Source organism: Lolium perenne, chromosome 3 (genome assembly GCF_019359855.2).
Source record: "Lolium perenne isolate Kyuss_39 chromosome 3, Kyuss_2.0, whole genome shotgun sequence".
Lineage (NCBI taxonomy): Eukaryota > Viridiplantae > Streptophyta > Magnoliopsida > Poales > Poaceae > Lolium > Lolium perenne.
Genome location: NC_067246.2, coordinates 235,603,326 through 235,625,731, shown reverse-complemented (window position 1 = coordinate 235,625,731; position 22,406 = coordinate 235,603,326). Strand labels below are relative to the sequence as shown.

General features: G+C 43.2%; 3 protein-coding genes and 2 non-coding genes across 7 annotated transcripts; 2 read left to right on the top strand and 3 right to left on the bottom strand.

The window, feature by feature from the left end:
- The first annotated feature begins 4,805 nt into the window (after nt 1-4,805).
- Nucleotides 4,806-5,519, top strand: LOC127343965 (uncharacterized). Its single transcript, XM_051370179.2, has 2 exons — nt 4,806-5,037; nt 5,146-5,519. The coding sequence occupies exons 1-2, from the start codon at nt 4,900-4,902 to the stop codon at nt 5,305-5,307; spliced, it is 300 nt and encodes a 99-aa protein (XP_051226139.1). The 5' UTR covers nt 4,806-4,899; the 3' UTR covers nt 5,308-5,519.
- Nucleotides 5,520-5,714: 195 nt separating this feature from the next.
- On the bottom strand, nt 5,715-5,800 carry TRNAY-GUA (transfer RNA tyrosine (anticodon GUA)). Its single transcript is given in 2 exon segments — nt 5,715-5,750; nt 5,764-5,800. It is a non-coding gene; the product is annotated as a tRNA-Tyr (tRNA).
- A 4,764-nt stretch (nt 5,801-10,564) lies between these two features.
- On the bottom strand, nt 10,565-10,650 carry TRNAY-GUA (transfer RNA tyrosine (anticodon GUA)). The gene is given in 2 exon segments: nt 10,565-10,600; nt 10,614-10,650. It is a non-coding gene; the product is annotated as a tRNA-Tyr (tRNA).
- Nucleotides 10,651-11,430: 780 nt separating this feature from the next.
- Nucleotides 11,431-14,001, top strand: LOC127343966 (rop guanine nucleotide exchange factor 11). Of its 3 annotated transcripts, none has more exons than XM_051370182.2 (8): nt 11,431-11,701; nt 11,819-11,952; nt 12,038-12,154; nt 12,257-12,411; nt 12,507-12,581; nt 12,678-12,950; nt 13,046-13,366; nt 13,456-14,001. In XM_051370182.2, exons 2-8 carry the CDS (start codon nt 11,835-11,837, stop codon nt 13,816-13,818), a joined length of 1,422 nt encoding a protein of 473 aa, XP_051226142.1. In that variant the 5' UTR covers nt 11,431-11,701; nt 11,819-11,834; the 3' UTR covers nt 13,819-14,001. The 3 variants fall into 3 exon arrangements, with proteins under 3 accessions (XP_051226142.1, XP_051226140.1, XP_051226141.1); XM_051370180.2 differs by having other exon boundaries at nt 11,810-11,952; XM_051370181.2 differs by having other exon boundaries at nt 11,776-11,952.
- A 99-nt stretch (nt 14,002-14,100) lies between these two features.
- On the bottom strand, nt 14,101-18,733 carry LOC127343967 (aspartate aminotransferase, cytoplasmic). Its single transcript, XM_051370183.2, has 12 exons — nt 18,442-18,733; nt 18,231-18,302; nt 18,065-18,126; nt 17,378-17,461; nt 17,167-17,266; nt 16,964-17,084; nt 16,638-16,801; nt 16,346-16,483; nt 15,326-15,447; nt 15,105-15,199; nt 14,677-14,797; nt 14,101-14,486 (listed from the first exon to the last, which is right to left on the bottom strand). Exons 1-12 carry the CDS (start codon nt 18,622-18,624, stop codon nt 14,402-14,404), a joined length of 1,347 nt encoding a protein of 448 aa, XP_051226143.1. The 5' UTR covers nt 18,625-18,733; the 3' UTR covers nt 14,101-14,401.
- Nucleotides 18,734-22,406: the final 3,673 nt, after the last annotated feature.

Sequence of the window (22,406 nt, the reverse complement as noted above, 5' to 3'; positions counted from 1 at the left end):
CAAGAACGAAGTTTGCCATCACCAATTATGATTTCCTATGCACCTTTATTTGTGATTTCCCTTTACTTGTTTAAAGTTGAGTTATATGAGGAAGTTGTTTACTAGAATGTCTTGTGTGAATTAATAAATGTGATGCTTCTTGTCCGTATTTTATTTATCGACTCTTCACTCCATAAACATGTGGTCTTGTTCACTGAGTTCAGTTTCGCTTGGGGACAGGCGAGGTCTAAGCTTGGGGGGAGTTGATACGTCCATTTTGCATCACTATTTTATATCATAATCTACTGTTATTCATTGATATATTTCATATTTAGAGATGATACTTATGTTATTTCACCTATTCTGCATGTTTCATGATTATTTGAGAATTACTCACCGGAGTCAGAATTCTACTGGAAAAAGCACCATCAGGATACAGTATTTCTAAAGATCAACAATTGACGGAAAATATACCGAAGCTCCTATTTTTCCAGATGACGGAGCCAGCCAAAAGGGGAGGCCGAGGAGGGCTGCTATGGGCCCTCCCCATAGGCTGGCGCGTCCATCAAGGCTGGCGCGCCGCCACGTGAGGAGGGGGCCCACGACCCCCTCAGCCATCGCCCTTCCGCGTACTTCATCTACGAGAAACCCTAAGGTGCGGGGGATCATCGAGGATAGTCATAGCCGCCTCCTCGGGGCGGAAAACACCAGAGAGAAAAGAGCTCTCCGGCAGGCAGAAATCTGTCGGGGAAATTCCCTCCCGGAGGGGGGAAATCGTCGCCATCGTCACCGTCATCGAGCTGGACTTCATTGGGATCATCATCATCATCATCATCTCCACCACCGACACCGTCATCTCCACCGCTGCACCTCGTCTCCGCTGTAACATCTAGGGTTGAATCTTGAGTATTTCATAGGGGAAACTCTCCCGGTGTTTAATTACTCCTTGTTATTGATGCTATTGAGTGAAACCGTTGAATCAAGGTTTATGTTTAGATTGTTATCCATCATCATATCACCTCTGATCATGTTCCGTATGATGTCTTGTGAGTAGTTCGTTTAGTTCTTGAGGACATGGGTGAAGTCTAAATGTTAGTACTGAACTATGTTGAGTAATATTTAATGGTTTGATATTTAAGTTGTGGTGTTATTCTTCTAGTGGTGTCATGTGAACGTCGACTACATGATACTTCACCTTTATGGGCCTAGGGGAATGCATCTTGTATTCGTTTGCTAATTGTGGGGTTGCCGGAGTGACAACAACCTGAACCCCCGTTGGTATATCGATGCATGAGGGATAGCAGGATCTCGGAGTTTAAGGCTGTGGTTAGATTTATCTTAATTACTTTCTTGTATTTGCGGATGCTTGCAAGGGGTTTAATCACAAGTATGTATTAGTCCTAGGAAGGGCGGTGCATTAGCATAGGTTCACCCACACAACACTTATCAAAACAATGAAGATTAATCAACTATATGAAGTGAAAGCACTGGACTAAATTCCCGTGTGTCCTCAAGAACGTTTGGTCATCATAAGTAAACAAACCGGCTTGTCCTTTGTGCTAAAAAGGATTGGGCCACTTGCTGCAATTGCTATTCTCGCATTTTACTTACTTGTATTTTATTTATCTGCTATATCAAAACCTCCTGAAAACTTGTATGTGAGCATTTACAGTGAATCCTTCATCGAAACTACTTGTCAACACCTTCTGCTCCTCGTTGGATTCGATACTCTTATTTATCGGTAGTACTACGATACACCCCCTATACTTGTGGGTCATCAATATACTTGAGCAAATACATCCCTAGTGATTGATCCCAGGGCCAATTAAGAGCAAGCAAATGAATTATTAAGACATAAAGTTCAACCGCCACATTTAGATCTAAGGTCCCCATGACAATATCCCTGTTGATTAACCATGAATTAATACAACATGTATCTCTAAGACTTGAGATTTGGTTTCTGTCAAACTCCGGTTATCTCTCATCCTATCAACATGCAACGGTGACAGTCTTGTGCATCCTCCAACATATGTGTGCACTCATATGTTAGTACAACAAGATCATCATAGAACATAACATATACTTGTATGCAACCATCACAAACTATCTCACAATCGCCATGAACAAGTCACTGCTCAAACAAATACACGGAGACACAAAATACCATGTAAAATTAATAGATTGCAATACACATCATGTTTACCAAGAGAGTACAAAGGATAAATGAAGATGTTGATGTAGAAGTTGATGAAGAGACGCGTCCCGTGGAGAAGGTGGCGATGAAGATCCACGTGGCGGCGGCCACGAGAGGCGGCGGCCCGACGCGTGGCTCCTGGAGGGACGTCGGCCCTAGGGGGAAGCGGCCCTTTGCCCCTCTTCTTCTTCCTGAGACTTGGTGCTGGTGTTGAGGAGGTTCTCCCCCTCCTTGGCGCAGGAGGATTTTCGTCACAATGGATGGGTGCCTCCAAAACAAGGGTTTCCCCTCAATATATAGAGGTGGAGATGCAATCTTAGCCATGGGATGAATGCCCTTTGATCCAAGGGCTCTTGGAAACTTATAGGACTCCCCTCTGTCTTTTATGAGCCCATAAAGTTGTGATTTGACCGAATCACTCAAGTATGGAAAGAGTTTGATTCAATTACCTCATAAATTTTCGGATTTCCAAAACTGCCGATGTACCTTTCCTTAAAACGGGCATATCTTTCGCATACAAACTCCATTTGGGCATTCTTTACGCCAAATTAAACGTATTCAAATTCTTCACGACTTCTATCCCTTGCATTTTTTTGCGTTTGAGGCCATCTTCGGATCTATTTTAGGAGATCTTTAAAAAATATCCTGGAGGGACAATTTCAGAAAACTCCACATTTCACCATAATGACCGGTTTACTTCCATGTTTGCCTATTTCTACACAACAAAGTTAAATTATACACTTTTGCAACAAATTCAACGGATCTATCGTGCATGCGCTAAACAAGCATACAAAAGTCCTCGCAGTACCACAGATCTACACACATTCAAGCTTATGACCTTGGATTCGAGCCTTACTATCATTGTTGTCCTTGCCGAGCAGCTTGAATAGGGGAAGAACGAGTCCCGACCAGCATCGATGAAGGCTTGCTCGATGTCGATGAAGGCTTCGATTGCCTGCTCTCATGTCATCGTCGTCGCGGTGGTCTTGGATCTACCGGTGGCAGTACAACCGCCAGTGGCGATATGAGAGACAAGGGAGAGGAGAGGGTGGGTGAGAACAGCGGAGAGTGAGAGGGGAGAGTGGGCGGTGAGGGGATTTATGGCGCACTTTCGTGCGCTGCGGCGTCTCCCGCTCTTCCCGACGCGAGCATGTTTTTTCCCACGTTGCGCTTGCAAGCGCCTGTCGCGGAGGACCAGTGGAATCGAGTGTGCCGCATGGACTAATTTTTGCTTGTATCTAGACTGCTTTCAGAAGCGTGCTATGCAGGAAAACTTTTATTCCGTAGGCTACCAAACACACGAAAAACTTAACCTAGTGAAAGCAGGGAAAGACTTGGCGAACAACCAATCGCGCCTCTAGCATGTGCACGAGTGCCTAAGCAATGTACATGAAGGCAACTAAGAGCATCTCCAACAGGCGTTACAACGCTGTATCCAAAAAAGAGACTAGTTTAGCGTGTGAGATGCGCAAATTGTTGCTCCAATAGATGCTGTAACCGGTGATGTGAAGTGGAGCGCGCTGCAAAAGCGCTATCTGGTGCACTATATTGAGGGCACCGGAAAGAGAGCGTTGTACCAATCGCGCGCAGAAACAACTACCCAGTTTTACAGCTCCAAAATTTAGAGCTTCTGCTGGAGGAGAATATGGCCTCATGCGCGAAACACGAATAAAGCGCGCTGCAAAGTGCTTTTACAGCGCCAAAATTTAGCGCGGCTCTAACATCGCATGAAGTAGAGCATTTCTTAGATACCCGCCTAGCTCTAGGGTGATCTAGACCGCCAATCAAATACATGTGTCCGAACGCCTCCAAATCGAATACAATTTTGAACGGTCCAAACACATTGTAAGAGAGAACAAATCTGTAGTTGGATGGGAAGGTGGGTAGTGGCATCTCCAGCCAACCAAAGTTCAAATCCCGAATTTAACACTTTGGTGAAGATGTTTTAAATAAATATATTTCAACTAAGCTGTAGATCTTAGAGAATAATATGTTATGTCTGGATCCAAGGTTTCCCCTTTTCATGGAGCTCGTCTCTTGTGTCAGCCGTTTGCTTCCGATCCAGCAGTATATTATTTACAGGACCACGAAGACGAAGATGAACTGAACATTAGAGACCCGCACGTGTTTCACTTTCTTGAAGTAAAACGCAGCTGACCAAGTAGTCGGGAGACTTCCAGCCTCACGCTCACGTGGAGAACCCAACATGGATAGACACCAAATTCGAAGTAAATAACTCATCGAATCAAACCACCCCATGAGTAACGTGCTCTTTGAACTAATTAATCATTTCGGCAACCATAATCCCCACATTCAGGCGCCCTGCTCAGTCAAGAAAACGAACGTGACCCAGGAACACTCTCCATTTCAATTCAAAAATAGAGAAGAAAGAAAACACAACATCTCCAATCTCAAAACCAATCAGGCACTCGGAGCACCCTGTGCCTCAAGTGCTCTATCCAGGAACTCGCCCTTGTTCGCCGCTCGCTCGCTAGCTCGAGCTAGTCGTTAGCACGTCCGTTTTCTTATCATTTTCGTTTGAATCTGGTTAGCACGTCACATTGACGTGTACGCATGAGCGTGAAGTCTTGTGCCTATCCGGCGTCCGCCTACAAAAGGGCGGGGGTACGCCCAGATCTGCTCGCATCATCTCTGCTCCCATATCATTTCGAACCATTCATACAGAGCTCCGTGTGCGTGCCGGCAGAGCAAAGAGGCGGCCGAAAATGTTGGAAGGGAAGGCGACGGTGGAGGACACCGACATGCCGGCGAAGATGCAGCTGCAGGCGACGTCAGCGGCGTCCAGGGCCCTCGACCGCTTCGACGTCCTCGACTGCCGGAGCATCGCGGCTCACATCAAGAAGGTAACTGCTTACGACAGCTAGCAACTCTGCAGCGTTTTCTGGCAAGAAAACAGCAAATTAGCTGTGCAAGTGCTGGTCAATGATCTGATTTGATTTGGATGGCTGCAGGAGTTTGACACGATCCATGGCCCGGGGTGGCAATGCGTGGTCGGCTGCAGCTTCGGCTGCTACTTCACGCACAGCAAGGGGAGCTTCATATACTTCAAGCTGGAGTCGCTCAGGTTCCTCGTCTTCAAAGGCGCTGCGGATGAACAACCACGGCCGTGCTGATCAGCTGCGGCCGAACTCGCCCGTCCTCATCCTGGTGATTTCGGGGCGGCAGCTAGTACTAGCATGAACATGAAATGTACCAACCAATATGGTCCTGCATTGCAAGTAGGGTGTGTGAATACGTTGAATTCGGGAATTGATCTGAGATGATGATGAACTTTCGCTGTACAATCTCCGTTTCAGAATTTCAGATGAGAGTATGGCTAATTGAATTGACTTGAAAAACTTTGCTGTGCTATACGCGCAGTCTCGATTCAGATTGATTCAGAATTGGTGCATGAATCCAGCATGCTACAGAAATCACAAATCAAAATAGAAGCTCATCTCTCGTTAGAAAACAGGTATGGAGAAGAAACGTGGCAAAAGGATTAAAGATTTCAAAAAAAAAGGAAAAAAAAATATATATATCCGACCTACCGGATTCGAACCAGTGACCTAAGGATTGATCTGCAAATACTACAGTCCTCCGCTCTACCAACTGAGCTAAGGTCGGTTTTTGATTAAGAAAAACGTAGTAACTATATATCGGCTTGGATACTTTTTAGTACAATGGAACTTTTGATGTTTCTCCATGAACGACATACTCGTCTGAAATTCAATAGTTTGGCAACAAAGTATTTCTAAAACTGAAGTATTTTATGCATCTTCTAGTAATACTTTCGTTTCAGAAAAAAAAGGTCTTGAGTTGTTTTTCCAATACTTCAAAAATAGCACGTTCTCAGACATAATGAACTATTAATACTATAATCTTTAATCACATCCAAACACATTAAAGTATTTAAAACTGTGGTATTTTGAGAAACTGTAGTATTGTTGAAATACTTCAAAAATACACTGCTACCAAACATAGCCTTTTTGATTCAGCAATGTAGCTTTTGTGAGTAGAATAACTGAATTAAGTGCTGCTGCTGCTTTATTTCATAGCGTTGCTAGTAAGGTGGGTGTTAGTTTAGGTAGATATAATACAGAAGTTAATAATACTGCCGCTCAAAACAAAGGTTAATAATACTGTTGGGACATGGTGTTCTGCCTCATAGGGCCAAATACACCTATTGTAAAAATACATTTAAATGTTTTTAATATGTCAAAAAATTATGAAAAAATATTTTAGATGTACACCTGAACATGGTGTGCTCGCACACAAATTTTTGTTAGAAAAAGACATTTTTGTGGGCTATGTAAAAAAACTAAAAACTCGTGAGAACCTATTTTGTAGCACCGAAAATTATTATTTTTACAGAAGTCAGATAAATGCTATTTTTTCACGAGACTTCGTGTGCTGACATAAAATTTCCAGATGTACATCTAGGAAAAAAAATAAGATTTTTTTGACATTCTGAAATATGTTTTTTGGGCAATGATGCATCTACACCTATGAGCCAAAAATGGATTTTCCATATTGTTGTTACTATAAATAAGTTAGAGGATGCTAGGTATAATCTATATTTGGCGAATAAAATAAGAATGTCTCGGGATTGCAAGGTGTTGATAATTAAAAAAATTGGTTCGGACAATGACCATGCTACTGATGATGAAAAAAATAGTGGTAGTGTTGGGTCCTCTGATGAAGAATTAGATGATTTGTGTAAAGTTCTTGCTGGCATTGGTTGTAGTAGTGCTAGTAAAGGTAGAGGTAATATTAATTCTCGTAGTGGTAAAGGGTCAGAGGTATAGTAGTATAAATTTGTGTTGTCCTTTACGTCAGGTATGTTCTGGAATCTACAGGGTTTGAATGACCCCGAGAAAAAATCTGCTATTTTTGAAGCCATAAAAGATTATAAATTAGTTTCTGTTGGTCTTGACGAAACAAGAAAATCTAGTTACAGTAATGTTTTGTTGAATTCTTTATTTGGTAATTTTGATTTTACTTGGGGTTGTCCCCCGGCGAGATGGTTTGCGGGTGGAGTTCTCATTGGTATTAATAATGATGTATATGATATTATAGAAATGGATTGTGGTATTTACTATGTGAGATGTTTGGTTAGGTATAAAATGTCAGGTAAAATTTGGAATATTGTGTTCGTTTATAGTGCACCGCATGATAAAGATAATTAAAGAGGTTTTCTTAATTGAACTAGTTCATGCCATGAATGCTAATTCCTTTCCTTATGTTGTTGGTGGGGATTTTAATATCATCATAAAAAATAGTGAGAGTAATAAGCCCAGGAGGTTAAATAAATGGTCTACTTTGTTTAGTGCTATTATTAATATTAAGGAGCTAAAGAAATTAGAGTTATCAGGTAGGAAGTTTACTTGGTCTAATAACCAAGAAATCTTATTATGGCAAAATTAGATAGGATCCTTGTAGGTATGGAATGGGAAAGTGATTTTCCTTTGGTCATAGCAAGAAATTTTCCTAGAATTATTTCAGATCATACTGCTCTGATTATGAATGTTTATCTAGATGATAATAAAGTTTCAGGCCTTTTTAGATTCGAGTTGTGCTTGTTTCTAAGAGATGATCTTAATAGTGTAGTAAGTAATGTTTGGCATAAATCGTTTCCTCGTAGAAGTTTTTTAGATATGTGGAAAAATAGAGCTAGAGGTTTAAAAAAAATTAAAGGATGGAATATTAATTATAATAGTGATTTAAAAAAGAGAAGCAGTTTCTAATAGAAGAAATTGATAAGATTGATAGAGAAAGTGAGGTTCTAGGCTTGGTTATGGACAAATTTTTGGCTAGAAGAGCTATGTAAAATCGTCTAAATTGTATTAATAAAGAAGATGAAATAAATTGGATCCAAAGAGCAAAAGAAAAGGATTAACTAGAAGGGGATGCAGTGACCTCTTATTTTATGGCTAAGGCTAGTGGTAGGCAGAGAAAGAATAGGATTTTAAGCCTTGAGCTGGATGGGGATTTAATCCAGGAGGACAAGAGTATCTTATTGTTTGCTACCAGTTTTTATAAATCTATGTTTGGTACTGCTACTGCAGTCTGTAATGTTTCTTTAGATGTCTCGGTAGAATGTGTGTTAGATGATATAGACATAAATTTTTTGGAACAAGAATTCTGCTTACATGAGATAAGAGTAGCTCTTTTTCAAATGAAGCATAACCAAGCGGCACGTCCAGATGGGCTTCAAAAATTAATGACTTGTTTGCTTTGTTTAATGAGTTTTACCATGGTAGAATTGATAGTTCCAGGTTGAATTATGGAGTTATTACTATTTTACCTAAAGTCAGTGATGCTTCTAAATTACAATTGTTTAGACCCATCTGTTAAAGTAATGTAATTTTAAAATTGGTAACTAAAGTAATTAATAATAGAACTGTTGTGGTAGCAGATAAAGTTGTTGCACCGGTACAAACAACTTTTATAAAAGGTAGATTTATTTTGGACGGTGTGATTATTTTGCATGAAGTGTTGCATGAAATTGTTAAGAATAAAAGTAATGTTATTATGTTTAAAGTGGATTTCGAAAAAGCTTATGATAACATTAATTGGAACTTCCTGTTAGATGTTTTGAAAACGAAAGGTTTTGCTGAAAGATATATTAAGTGGAGTAAGGAGTTAATTAGTGGTGGTAATGTAGTAGTTATGGTAAATGGTCTTTTAGGTAGTTATTTTTAAGATAAAGAAAGGGTTGAGGCAGGGGATCCCCTCTCACCAATTTTATTTGACATTGCATTGGATGTTCTGCAAGTTTTAACTGGGAGGGCTCAAGATACAGTATGTGGATGGCATAGTTTTTTTTTCCTGTAAGCTAGTGAGGAGCATGCTACAAAATTAAAAATTCTGTTGTGTTGTTTTGAACACTTGTCAGGTTTAAAAATTAATTTCCATACAAACGAAATAGTTTGTTTTGGTCAAGCTAAAGTAGATTGTGAATTATATAAAAATATTTTTACTTGTGTAGAGGGGTCTCTACCAATGAAATATTTAGGAATACCTGCACATAGCGCTAGACTGAGAAACATAGATTGGAAAATTTTGGAGGAAAAATGGAAAAGAAGTTAGGGACTTGGCAGGGTAAGTTTATGTTGTATGGTGGTAAAATAATTTTAGTTAGAGGTAACCTTAGTAATGTTCCTTTATACCTGATGTCTCTTTTCCCTTTACCGAAAGGAGTAGAGAAGAAAATGGACATTCCTAGAAAAAGGATGTTGTGGAATGATCAAGAAGATGACAATAAGTACCATTTAGTCAATTCAAAAGATTCTTGCCAACCTGTGGATCAAGGAGGTTCGGAAATAGTAGATTTGGGAGTAATGAATGTTTATTTATTAAGTAAGTGGTTGTGCACGCTAGAAAATGAAGTTTGATTGTAAATAATACCGTAGAAGAAGCTTGCTAGTTGATGTTAAGAAAAAAGCTGGTCAATCTCATTTCTTTCATGGTATTTTAGAAGTTAGAGAGATGTTTTCTGTAAATATTGTAGAAAAGTAATAGGTAATGGCTTAAATACTCGTTTCTGGGGGGATTTATGGGTTGGAGAAACTCCTTTTAGTGTAAAGTTTGCTAGGTTATATAAGTTGACTTTTAGTGTTGGGATCTGGGTAGCTACAGTTTTTGAGGAAGGCTGGAGTTGTGTAAGATTTAGAAGATCGTTGCAAGGGGATACTGCAGATTTATGGAGGAATTTGCAGGCCTTGTGTAGTGGAGTCGTGCTTAATGATAATAGGGATAAATGTAACTGGCTGTTAGAGAATTGAGGTCTCTGTTAAATCGTTACATATTGCGTTGAAGATGAATCAAGTTAGATGCCCTTTTAAAAAATTATGGTTTATTAAGGTGCCTCTTAAGATTAAAGTGTTGTCGTGGTTGGTCTTTAAAAAAAGCATTTTAACTAGAGATGTGTTAAAACATAGAGGTCGGGAGGGTAGTGGTAGATGTCTTTTCTGAAGAGTAATGGTAGGAATAACAAAAGTAGAGAGTAGGCCAAGTTTGTTGCTCTGTCTTGGAATAGAGTTGGTTTTATGTGTTTGGTTTTTGTACAGTACATGTACATGTTTTGTGATGTTCCCGGAGGTTGGAAAAGGGAGTTTGTAGTAGCAGGTCAGATTTCTATCCCTGAGAAGCAAAGGTTCTGGAGTATGTTTGTTAGTCTGGTAGGTGTTCTTCATTGAAAATCTCAACATCGTTGCTTATCTGGTTTCATTTCCTATGAATGAAATCGGAGACTATGTCCCTTAATTCGAACAAAAAGAACAACTGATCGCGTTAAGCAAGTAGAAGATGGGCCCTGTTGATTGAGAGCTCTTATTTTCTTTTTGCAGGGCAAAGGATTGAAAGACTACAAAAAGGCAAAAAATAATATCCGACCTACCGGATTCGAACCAGTGACCTAAGGATTGATCTGCAAACACTACAGTCCTCCGCTCTACCAACTGAGCTAAGGTCGGGTTTTGTTAGAGAACGTAATAACTTAATATGAATATGCATACTTCTAATTTTAATCAAATTCTCAATGTTTTTGTTGTGCATGAAAGACGTATCGTGATTCAGCAATGTAGCCTTTACAGAAGGTGCTGAAACTGATTGCATTAACCAATTATAAGATGGACCTTGTTCACAAAGAGCTCTATTTATCTTTTCGTAGTGCTGATGATGAGGTTAGTACTACTAAGGTACTACCTAATGCAGAGGCAATTCAATGAAGATGTACGATCCTAATAAAACCGCGACATTGATTGGAAAAATAACCACATGAGCAAGGACATCTACGTATCCAATTCTAGGAAGGCAAAGCGAGAACAAACTAGAGTGTCACTGTGCTTTGGTGGTACCCAACTTTCTCCCCCTTCCAGTGACACGCAAGAGAACTGTTTGGAGTTTCGGAAACCTGTATATGACGACAGGTTTCATGTGCAAGTACTTGTGTGCTCTCACAGTCTCCTACAACAAGCAAATATAGTCAGAAACTTCTGATGCAATGGTCTGAAGTCTGAATGAACATTGGCAAATGCTCCATACCCCTCTAGCTGCAGAACACTTGGCCCAAAGCAGGGCACATTGGCGTTGCCCCGTATAGAAACTCCCTAGATCGAGAAGACGACGGGAGCGAGAGGACTTGATGTGCTAGCACTCCAGGACCGTTGAATACGGGAAGCTGCAGGGGAGGAGAGGCTAAGAATGGCAGGGCATGCACTTTCTAATAATAAAGCATGCGGCGCTCCCTAATTATACTCCCGGCCCTCTCCCCACCGTGGCCACCAGCAGCACCAGGGCCTCTTCTTCCCTCCGTCTTCTTACCATGGCAACGCAGCAGGCGATGATGGATCGAGCCCGGTCCCTGGATCGCAAACACCCACGGGAACCATCCATTCGGAACTGATCATTTCGATCTAGCTTTTGCTCTGCGGCGCGCGCATAATCCTGGCTCATCCTTTCCCTCTTCTCCTTTGCAATCGAGGAGCACGTCGCTCGAGGCCAGGAAAGCTGCACGCTTTACAGGTACGCCGTATCATCGGATTGCAGGTCGCCCTCTGCTATATATCGAATCCTTTCTGTTGACGTTGTCATTCAAGAGAGATCGATCATGAAACGGATGCAACTGTGAAGTTACGGTAGGTGGTAGATCAGGGAGATGGCGGCCAACGGCGCGTCGCTGGAGCGGCGGAGCTCCGTGCGGCGGTCGGGGAGCACGGTGCGGGAGGAGCCGCCGCCGGCCGAGGAGCCCGCCGCCGCCGCCACAGGACCTTCCGGTAATTAGCTCTACTATGCACACACGTACGTGGAGCCGATCGCATTGCGCTTTGGCGTTCAGTAGGCGTTTGCAAATGCATGCAGACATGGACGTGCTGAAGGAGAAGTTCTCCAAGCTGCTGCTCGGGGAGGACATGTCGGGGTCCGGGAAAGGCGTGCCGTCCGCGCTGGCGCTGTCGAACGCCATCACTAATCTTGCAGGTGACAAGCTAGCTATCTACCTATATAATCTCTTGCCGAATTGAGGATCTTGCAGATGAGCAAATCCCCATCTAATATATAGTGCTATATATATGTTGGCAGCCGCTGTGTTCGGAGAGCAACGGAAGCTGGAGCCCATGGCCCCCGACAGAAAAGCAAGGTGGAAGAAAGAAGTCGGCTGGCTCCTGTCCGTGGCGGACCACATCGTCGAGTTCGTCGCCAAGAAACAAGTCTTGGATAACGGCGTCGAAATGGAGGTTCGGTTCAACATCAACTACCACCACATCGTCTTCTTCTTTTGCCGGTCCCAGTAACGATCTCTTTAGCTACTCTCTGTCTTTGCTCGTTGTAGGTGATGGGCACGCAGCAGCGAAGGGATCTGCAGTCCAACATTCCAGCTTTGCGCAAGATCGACGCCATGCTTCTCGTAAGAAAACTAGCACTAACATAACAATCGATCTCTGAAGCGAACGTATCGGTATTACTGAACTGAAGCTCGTATCTCGTTTCTTGCTGAGAGCAGGATTACCTGGACAACTTCAAGGATCGCAACGAGTTCTGGTACGTGAAGCGAGACTCGTGCTCCGAGAGTGAGAAGGAGGAGGCCGGATCGGACGAGAAATGGTGGATACCGGTGGTGAAGGTCCCTCCCAACGGGCTGCCCCCGGCGTCCAGAGCCTGGATCCAGCACCAGAAGGAGCTGGTGAACCAGGTGCTGAAGGCGGCCATGGCCATCAACGCCAACTGCCTCATGGAGATGGCCATCCCAGAATGCTACCTAGAATCGCTGCCCAAGGTACTACGTACTGCCTCACATATATATATCCGATGATGATCGTCGTCGATGCGTTTGCGATCGATTGCTGATGGGACGGGATGATGATGATGCAGAACGGGAGGGTGAGCCTTGGGGACGCGCTGTACCGGAACATCACTGACGTTGAGTTCGACCCGGACGAGTTCCTGTCGTCGGTGGACCTGACGTCAGAGCACAAGATCTGCGACCTCAAGGACCGCATCGAGGCGTCGGTCATCATCTGGAACAGGAAGGTGCACAACAAGGACGGCAAGTCCGCCTGGGGCTCCGCCGTCAGCCAGGAGAAGAGGGAGCAGTTCGAGGAGCGGGCGCAGACGCTGCTGCTCATCATCAAGCACAGGTTCCCCGGCATCCCCCAGTCCACCCTCGACATTGCAAAGATACAAGAAAACAGGGTACGTATTAACCTACTGATCGATCGATCGATGCAACACATGCTAATGCATAGTGAGAGCTCTCATGATACACATATGCTCGGCACCAGGACGTTGGTTTTGCTATCCTGGAGAGCTACTCCAGGGTACTCGAGAGCCTTGCATACAACGTCATGTCCCGGATAGAGGACGTCATCATCTCCGACAACGTTGCCAGAGAGAAGGCCAAGAAGGACCTGCCACCGGGGACGGAACCGGCGCCCACTCCCCTCCCTGAGGGGGCGGACAGCATGACACTGCTCGACTTCATGGGCTGGAACGGCGACGCAGAGGGCAAGGTAGAGGACAAGTCTCCCTCCGCGGCTGACCAGGACGACGGGAGGCTCATGAAGCTGCCCAACATTATGACCAACCTCAAGAACACCTACATGGACGTCCTCGGTGGGCACCGGAGCCCGCCTGGTCGCCATTAGATAAGAATCACGAGATTTTGCATGTATTTTTACATAGTGTACATATATTCTGTTCTGATAAAACTGGGCGGCTGCTTGACTAGCCCGCTGTTTTTTATTTTGCACAATTTTGAACCAGCTTTGTTGTAAGATTCTAAAGGATTGACCAATATAACTGATAAATTTAGAGCTGTTCTGTTCAAACTGTACTAAGCAAGACTTTCCAGCTATCTCTGAGCTCAGAAGCAAGTAGAGAACAATAAACAGATCTGACAGAACAAGAGCATTACTGCAAGAGCACCATAAGCAACAAATGGAAACATTGACAGACATCAGCTTCCCGAAACTAAGCATTTTACAGTGCTGCAGTATAAATACCTCAGTGTTTAAAGGTACAAAGCATCACAAGTGCAGCTTATTATGGGATTCCAAATCACCATCATCTTTTTCATCCGTTGTGTACAAAACGACCTCAGAAAACGAGTCTAGTAAGTCCACAAGGCAAATTCTTTTAGTTCAGCCACTAACACCACTGGTTGAACCCTTAGGACACTGCTGTAGGTAATTTAAGATTTTATTGCAGGAAGGGATCAAATGTTATCGTTCACTTCAGTTTTGTAACTGCGGCATCTATGGCATCTGCAAGATGGGGCACAGTCCTGGAGCTCAAACCAGCCATGCTGATCCTCCTGCAATAGCAATATCGACTTGTCAATATGAACTAGCAACAACGGGCACTTGAAAGCAAAGACCAGCAAGAAGAAACCAGCTTTAAATTCACTAAATGTTCACACGCAACGGGCATGAAAGTTATACGGCCAACACATTTGATGACGAGATATGTAAATGGGTGAATTCGACGAGGGCATAAGGCATTACCCATCAGATGTCATGTAAATGTGGAATTCCTGCCTCATGAAGGCTACTTGATCACTGTTGAGCCCAGTGAAAGTGAACATCCCAATCTGCTTAATGATGTGGCTCCAATCTCCAGGAGTGCCTGCATGATGTCAAAGATGCTGAGTACTTTGGTATAGAGGAATGAAAAAAATGGATCAAGATATTAGATACTCATAGCTTATAGGTCAATGAACTGAAATAGTTTAATGCACTACAATATTACATGAACTTCAGAATGTCAGGATCTTAACCCCAAGAACTTGGTAATAAGTGGTATACAAAAATAGGAAGCTATTATCAGATTTTGCTGAGAACCCAAGAAGTTTCTGTTCACGACAACTTGATACTATTCAATATAAAAATGAACAATTAGTTCAGAGGAAACAGGACTTGACAGGAACTAGTACCTCTTGTTTTCAGAGCATCAAAAAGCTGTTGCCTCATGCTAATTATCCTATCAGCCATGCCCTTCAGCTCCTTGGTCCATTCGTCAAACATACCACTAGAAAATTAAGGAAAAATATCAATAACAAGAAGTAAGCACTACCTACTTTTCCCTAGAGTTATCGATCTCATTTCAACATTAACTCATTTTCTACAATTAAGTAAATTATCAAAAGAATATTACCGGTCGTTAAGTATGGTAGCCACGATAGAGGCACCATGAAGAGGAGGGTTTGAATACATAGGCCTAATTACAAGCTTGAGTTGACTTTCAACCTTAACAGCTACATCAGAACTCCCGCAGACCTGAAATATTAAGTTGCAATTTTGTCAAATCCTCGAGCAATTCAATAAGAAGTTCTGAGGCTCACCCACCGGTAAGTTTTTTTACAAGAGAGAAGATGCTTCATAAAGTTGGTCCACACAGGCACCAATAGGGCTATCCTAGAACCTTATTACTTCTTTAATTAAGGCATAAGCGTTATATGTGCCAACTTGTAAAAGAGCTAACCAAGTAAGAAAATGTTTTACTATCAACTGGGACTTTACATCATCCCAGACTATATTTGACATCAGTACACATCTGTAGTACTCCGTAATAATTTTTCGTGATTGGAACAAATGATGCCAGCTAAAGACTACTATTTGCAGCCCCCAATGGCTACTAACTATTGCTAATTTCCTTTGTCCCAAAGAAGAATATACTTCTTTCTAATTCCTCTTAGCAAAATAGAGAAAGAAATCTAAGAATATAATTTAGAACTACCTAAAGTGATTTTAAGAAGATGACAAATATACAGCTTCCCTATGGAAGACAGAAGTTCGTCAACTACATCGATCATCTCATTAAAACAAGGTTGAAAAAAGTTTCCATGTATGTAACTATGTACTGAGACGATAAAAAAATCATGCATTAGTTGTGAAAGAGGAGAAATATCTCAGCTACTTATTTTGATGGGTTCAAATTATATGGTACAAATTAATCAGATATAGATGAGAACTGTTGCATTTGTATAAATGCAGCCACATTTGTAGTTGTATACTTGTATAGCAAACAGAACACGATTGTGTGTAATTTCACAACTTGCGCAGGAAAATCTGCTATTTGTTACAATTAACAAGAAAATTCCTACTAACTCGAGTTCAAGTCCAAGAACCATGCCACAGAGGTGAAATTAGCAAGAATTGGGGCAAGATAACTTACAATGCTTAAGGCACCAACACGCTCTCCGTACAATCCCATGTTCTTAGCATAGCTTTGAGCCATGAGCAATTCACCACCATCAGCAACAAACATGCGCACTGACTGAGCATCTTTGTCAAGGCTTCCACTTGCAAATCCCTACACGGGTACATCATCAGAGGCACAATACTGAATTTTCGAGTTACTTGGAAAGAAATCTGTCATTTGATACAAGAGAATCAGCAGATTCTGTGGCTAAATAGTAATTTGCATTCACTAAGAAGCATCAGTATGAAGCACAAAGATTATTTACTTGATAAGCACTGTCAAAGAATGGTAGCAATGCTTTTGATCTCATCAGCTGCCTGATCTGTTCCCACTGATCCACGGTTGGGTCCACTCCGGTAGGGTTGTGGGCACATGCATGAAGCAGTATAATTGCGCCTGAGGGAGCTGAACTGAGGTCTTCTAGGAGTCCTGTAACACAAAAACATATCCTTGATCAACAAAGATGGGTACATCCGCCGTGTACAACAATACAGAGAAAAATCTACAAGCATGCACTCGTGAAATTACAAACTGAACACAGAGCTTTACATCATTAATTAAGTAATGTACATGGAGAACTGAAGTGGGTACCTTGGAAATCCAGTCCGCGGGTTGCAGGATCATAGTAGCGGTAAGTCCTAACGGTCAGGCCAGCTAAGGTGAAGATTTTCGGGTGATTCCCCCAGGTTGGATTTGGGATGTAGATAGTGCGCTGGAGATAACGGTATGATTTAGCAATCACTCTTTGCAGTAATGTGTAGCAGACCCAAAAAGAAAGAGACAGGGTTCCTTACTTCATGATAGTGCCTTGCAAGAAATTCACCTCCCACCCGTAAAGAACCAGTCCCTGATAAGCACTGCACTGTAGCCACCCTGTTGTCCTGGATAGCAGGACTATTCCAAGAAAAGGGGAGGTACTTTAGTCAGATATATAAATTTACTGTTTGTTATGAAGGTTTCACAAGGAAATCTGATCAATTAAATGTAGAAGTTGAACAAACGTACCTGTCAGCACCAAAGATGAGCTTGGCACTCAGCTTGTTGAAATCTGCCAACCCAGTGATGGGCAGGTACTCCTTAATACGTGACCTAAGCAAAGTAAGCAATTACAAGTCAAATAATGCCATCAAAACGTTTCCACTGCAAGTGCACAATTTTTCTCACAGCAGTAAAAGTTTCTCACAGTAAGTACAAGAAACTACCAATAGGTCCCTAACAAGAAATAGGAATAGTTGCCGCTTCTGCAAGGCCTGAATCATCTGCTGAGAGATATTTGGCTATATATGTAGCTAAGTTGACAAAAGGAGAAGTGGAATAGCAGTGCCGTGCCCGTAACAGCAAGTACAAGTACATCAACTAGTAGTTGTACATGACCGTACAACATAGGGAAACCACCAAAATGGTCTGAAATGTATTATAATCACAACCAGGTGGGGAATAGTAGTAGTAAATAAAAGACCATAAGCAGAAATATATTTGAGGATACAGTAAGACGACCACGCGATCTGATCAGAAAAGGATACCAACGACAACATGTCTACACTAAAAGAGTATTATATCTAGTAGATGCTAGATCTACCAACTAGCTGAATCAGAGTTTCACTCCAGGATGCAAGCTCCGAGCCTAAAAGTTGAGGCACTTAAAATAGGCAGGAGCTGATGCGGATCATCAGGAATTGGAACCAGACTTACTGATTGTGGAGCAGCAGCGCCTCGGCACGCTTGACGACGTTCAGCACCAGGGGCTTCCCTTCCTGCTCCGATTATGACGCAAATCGGGGTCAAATCCAGCTCTAGTCCAACAGAGAAGATCGACTATTGAGTTAAACGGAAATTCCCCCAAAAACACAGCTCTCACCTCGGTCCGGTAGGCGCCGACGCCGAGGTTGACCTTGACGGGGCTGGGATCCTTGTTGAAGGCGACCGTGACCTGCCGAGAAAGTCAGAGAAGGAGCGATCAGGTCGAGAACGGGAACTAAACCGCGCGATCGCGCCGAAATCTCCAGTGAAGGGAGGGAGTAGGTAGAGGCGGGGGGATCGGGAGAGGGAGAGGGAGAGGGAGGGCTTACCCCGAGGATGGGGTCCTCCGGTCCCTGCGGGACGGCGGCGAAGACGGAGGAGGAGGAGGAGGCCATGGTGGGGGAAGGTTGGAGGGAGTCGGCGGAGGTGGCGGTTGCTGGCGATGTTGGTGGGGAGGAAGGCAGCAGGTGGCGCTGCAGCGTACTTAACCTTCGGTCGGCGCTGGGGTGCATCCTCGGCTCGGCTTTCGCTGCGCCGGGCCCGTGAGCGAGCGAGCGAGCGAGCGCTTCGGGCTGGGTGCGTGGGGAATCGAGGGGCGTGGGGAGCAGAGTGTGTGCGCTGCGCACCCGCGTGCGGCCGCCGGGTTGGCGTATAAAACGGCGGGCGGGCAGGCGGGGTGGCGCCGCGGCCCGGTGACGTGGACGGCTGTTTCGCGTGGAGTGGTGCCACGCGAATGCGTACACGCCAAAAGTCCTCGCGTCGGTGGGCCTCGTCGCTTGCGCGGTGATCGGTGCCGTCGGGGTTGTGTGTTGGCTTGGCGTCGAGAAACCGTATTTTGTGCATGCAGCAATTCGAGGGTTTGTTCAGGCAGTTTAATAAAGTGGTCCATCAGGGAAAGCGTAACGTGGCGGCAAGTTCACGCTCTGCTAGCGAGTCAGCATGATTAATCTTAGCGCAACTTGAAAAGTTTTTAAAAAGTCCAAAATTAGCCCTGAACTCTGAAAACCCGAAGTCACAATCACCATAATCGACACTATGAAATCTTTGATCATGTTCCAATTTGAATGTCAAATTGAGACATCTTGAAAAGGCTGACATGACTGGGATTGCTGTCATAGGTGGGGGCTAGCGTACTGTTTCACTTAACCGCATCACGGGATGGATCCATTATGTGGCATGAGTGGAAGAACTTTCGAACGAAAATTAGGGCACATATGGGCGGAGGCGATTTGGCAACAGAGCTGCGGTGCCAGACCGGAGAATGTCGTGGTCTTCCGGTGCATCTTCCGCTCATGGCTTACGAGGAGGTGCGAGAAGGAGGGGTGGAAGCGTGGTAGTCGGTGCCCTACCTGGAGATTCCGATGGGGTACGAGGCGACGAAGCTTCACCACTGCAATCCAATGAGGAAGGCGCCTATGTGGATCTCGTGGAGTGGTCTGAACCAAGGAGGGAGCACTATAAGCAAGTTTGGCACTACCAGGATATCAACTAAAGAAGTTGCACCATAAAATCTATATTTGCAATATTACACATTGATCATGATACAAAGTGGTTCAATACAAGATGAATAAAAGGACACAACTAGAACATACTCCATTAGTCGCCACTTAAGAGTGAAGTACTGATAGATGTAAAGATGTAGCCTTTCTATTGTTTGCACTAGTGCTAGTACAGCAGACGATCTAGGATGTGCAGTTCTTGATGCTCCAGCTTATGCATTGCCACTTGACTTCCTAGGTGGTCTAAACCTTGAATCTTGTGCATCAAGTTGAATAGCTAGTGTAATCATGGGCTGAGGAGCTGGAGAAGATCTTGCTTGAGCAGCTGGTGCACTCCTTAGTTGAGAAGCTGGAGCGGATCTTGGTTGAGAAGATGCACCGGGTTCAGAACCTTCTGCATTTGATGAAGATCACATTTAAAATTACTAACATGCATCTAAAATCATTATAATTCATCTAAACACTAGAATTCGGCTAAACCTTCCGCACTTCTTTCCTTTTCTCCCATCTTTAGATTTTTGTACCAACTTATATCTAGGATTGACACACATGGAGGAAATAATGACGGAGCCATTATTGGTCACTTTTTTTGCTAGACTTTGGTTTCTCTGTCTCTTCCATCTCCCATCATTCTTCTTAGACGTGTTTACCATCTTAACATATCCTGGAGCTTGAGGCCTAGATTTCTCAGAAACTGGTCACATTTCCTCATCTTCTATAGGCTGCAAACAGTGATCATATATTTCATTGAGCACTTCAATGGAATACCAAGGATCAATAGAACCCTCCACGTCCTTTCCACACTTATAAATAGATATAGTAGCATGAGAGCAAGGAAGGTCTGCTAGCTGGAAGTAGCCACATGAGCGGGTCTTATTCTCAAGACTGATAGTGATTTGCCTTTTTATCCCTATCATAACCTTGATTTCAAAGTCGTCTTTGCCATTCCAAAGCACCTCCATGAACTGTGTTCTTGCTATGTTGTCCTTCAAATTTTAAAATGTGTGTGGGCATATTTTTCCATTAAAGTTCTCTCCTTTGGCTCTTTGCTCCTAAATTCTACTTATTACCTTTTCCCCGATCTTTACTTGCATTGAAATTATTGTATAGAACCTTGCATCCACAATTGCATGGCCAAAAGAGTCATACTTATTGTTATCAACTGACTAACACTTGGGACCCACTGGAAAATATGCTCTTGCCTAGTGTGCTTGCTCTTTCCTCATCCTCCTTGTTGGATGCTTTGCAACTGACCAGGATTTTTTCTGCCACACCCACACATGTTCCCTATGCTTCATCCTCCAACTGGCATAGCACACATATTGTGCTCTACATTTGGCAGATAGTCCTTCATAGCATTGATCATTCCCTTTAGCCGAACATAGATGTACGCCCAATCAGATTCATTGTTGTTAATGTCAATATCTTTGATAAGCAAGACAATGAACCATTTCCAAGTTTCATTTGTTTCCATCTCAACAACTCCCTAGGCCACTAGATACATTTGGTTGTTGGAATCTCTTGCAATTGCACACAGAAGCTCACCTTTGACAACTCCTTTGAACAAACGCATATCTAATCCTATCACCTTCCTGCATCCGGCCTTGAAACATTGTTTCAATGCATTAAAGCACATATAAAAACTCTGGAAAATGTTCTGATCCATGTTGGTTGAATCCAAAAACACTGCAACAATGATTTCAGGATTGCTAGCCTAGAGAATGTCGTGGTCTTCCAGTGCATCTTCCACTCATGGCTTCCGAGGAGGCGCGAGAAGGAGGGGCGGAAGCGAGGTCATCGGTGCCCTACCTGGAGATTCCGATGGGGTACGAGCCAACAAAGCTTTGCCACTGCAATCCAATGAGAAAAGCGCCTATGTGGATCTCATTGAGTGGTCTGAGCCAAGGACGGAGGAGTATAAGCAAGTATGGCACTACCTGAACATCAACAAAAGATCATGATGAACAAAATGACACAACTATAACATACTCCATTAGTCGCCACTTAGAGTGAAGTATTGATAGCTCTGAAGATGTAGCCTTTCTAGTATTTGCACCGGTCCTAGTACCAGCACACGATATAGGATGTGCACTTCTTGATGCTCGAGCCTATGCATTGTCAGATGACTTCCTAGGTGGTTTAAACCTTGAAGCTTGTGCACCAGGTTGAATAGCTAGTGTAATCATGGGTTGAGGAGCTGGAGCAGATCTTGCTTGAGTAGCTGGTGCACTCCTTAGTTGAGAAGCTCGAGCAGATATTGCTTGAGAAGCTGCACCGGGTTCAGAACCTTCTGCATTAGATGAAGATCACATTTAGAATTACTAACATGCATCTAAAACATTATAATTCATCTAAACTCAGCAATGTTCAAATTAAATCACTGGAATTCATCTAAACCTTTCGCACTTCTTTTCCTTTTCTCTCATCTTTAGATTTTGTAGCAACTTAACTTGTTATATCTAGGATTGACACACATGGAGGAAATAATGATGGTGCCATGTTTGGTCATTTTTTGCTAGACTTTGGTTTCTCTGTTTCTTCCATCTCCCATCATTCTTCTTAGACGTGTTTACCATCTTCACATATCCTGGAGCTTGAGGCCTAGTGACGAGGAAGCTCTCCGGCAATGCCCACCATGAGAGGCTTAGGGTTGACGGAATCCTGCAGGCTGACACAAGACATCAGATACCAAATAAACGGGGAGAGAGATTTACCCAGGTTCGGGGCCCTCGATGAGGTAAAACTCTTACTTCCTGATTTTATGATCTTGATTATCGAATATATCGGGTTACAAT

Bases quoted from the DNA above. Each gene is read 5' to 3' on its own strand.
- LOC127343965 (XM_051370179.2), top strand. From the start codon at position 4,900: ATGTTGGAAGGGAAGGCGACGGTGGAGGACACCGACATGCCGGCGAAG. The intron at 5,038-5,145 runs GTAACTGCTTAC...GGATGGCTGCAG, and splicing joins TCGCGGCTCACATCAAGAAG to GAGTTTGACACGATCCATGG.
- LOC127343967 (XM_051370183.2), bottom strand. From the start codon at position 18,624: ATGCACCCCAGCGCCGACCGAAGGTTAAGTACGCTGCAGCGCCACCTG. The intron at 18,303-18,441 runs GTAAGCCCTCCC...CTTTCTCGGCAG, and splicing joins CGGAGGACCCCATCCTCGGG to GTCACGGTCGCCTTCAACAA. The intron at 16,802-16,963 runs GTACCCACTTCA...TTTGTGTTACAG, and splicing joins CCGCGGACTGGATTTCCAAG to GACTCCTAGAAGACCTCAGT.
- LOC127343966 (XM_051370182.2), top strand. From the start codon at position 11,835: ATGGCGGCCAACGGCGCGTCGCTGGAGCGGCGGAGCTCCGTGCGGCGG. The intron at 11,953-12,037 runs GTAATTAGCTCT...AAATGCATGCAG, and splicing joins CGCCGCCACAGGACCTTCCG to ACATGGACGTGCTGAAGGAG. The intron at 12,412-12,506 runs GTTCGGTTCAAC...TGCTCGTTGTAG, and splicing joins ATAACGGCGTCGAAATGGAG to GTGATGGGCACGCAGCAGCG.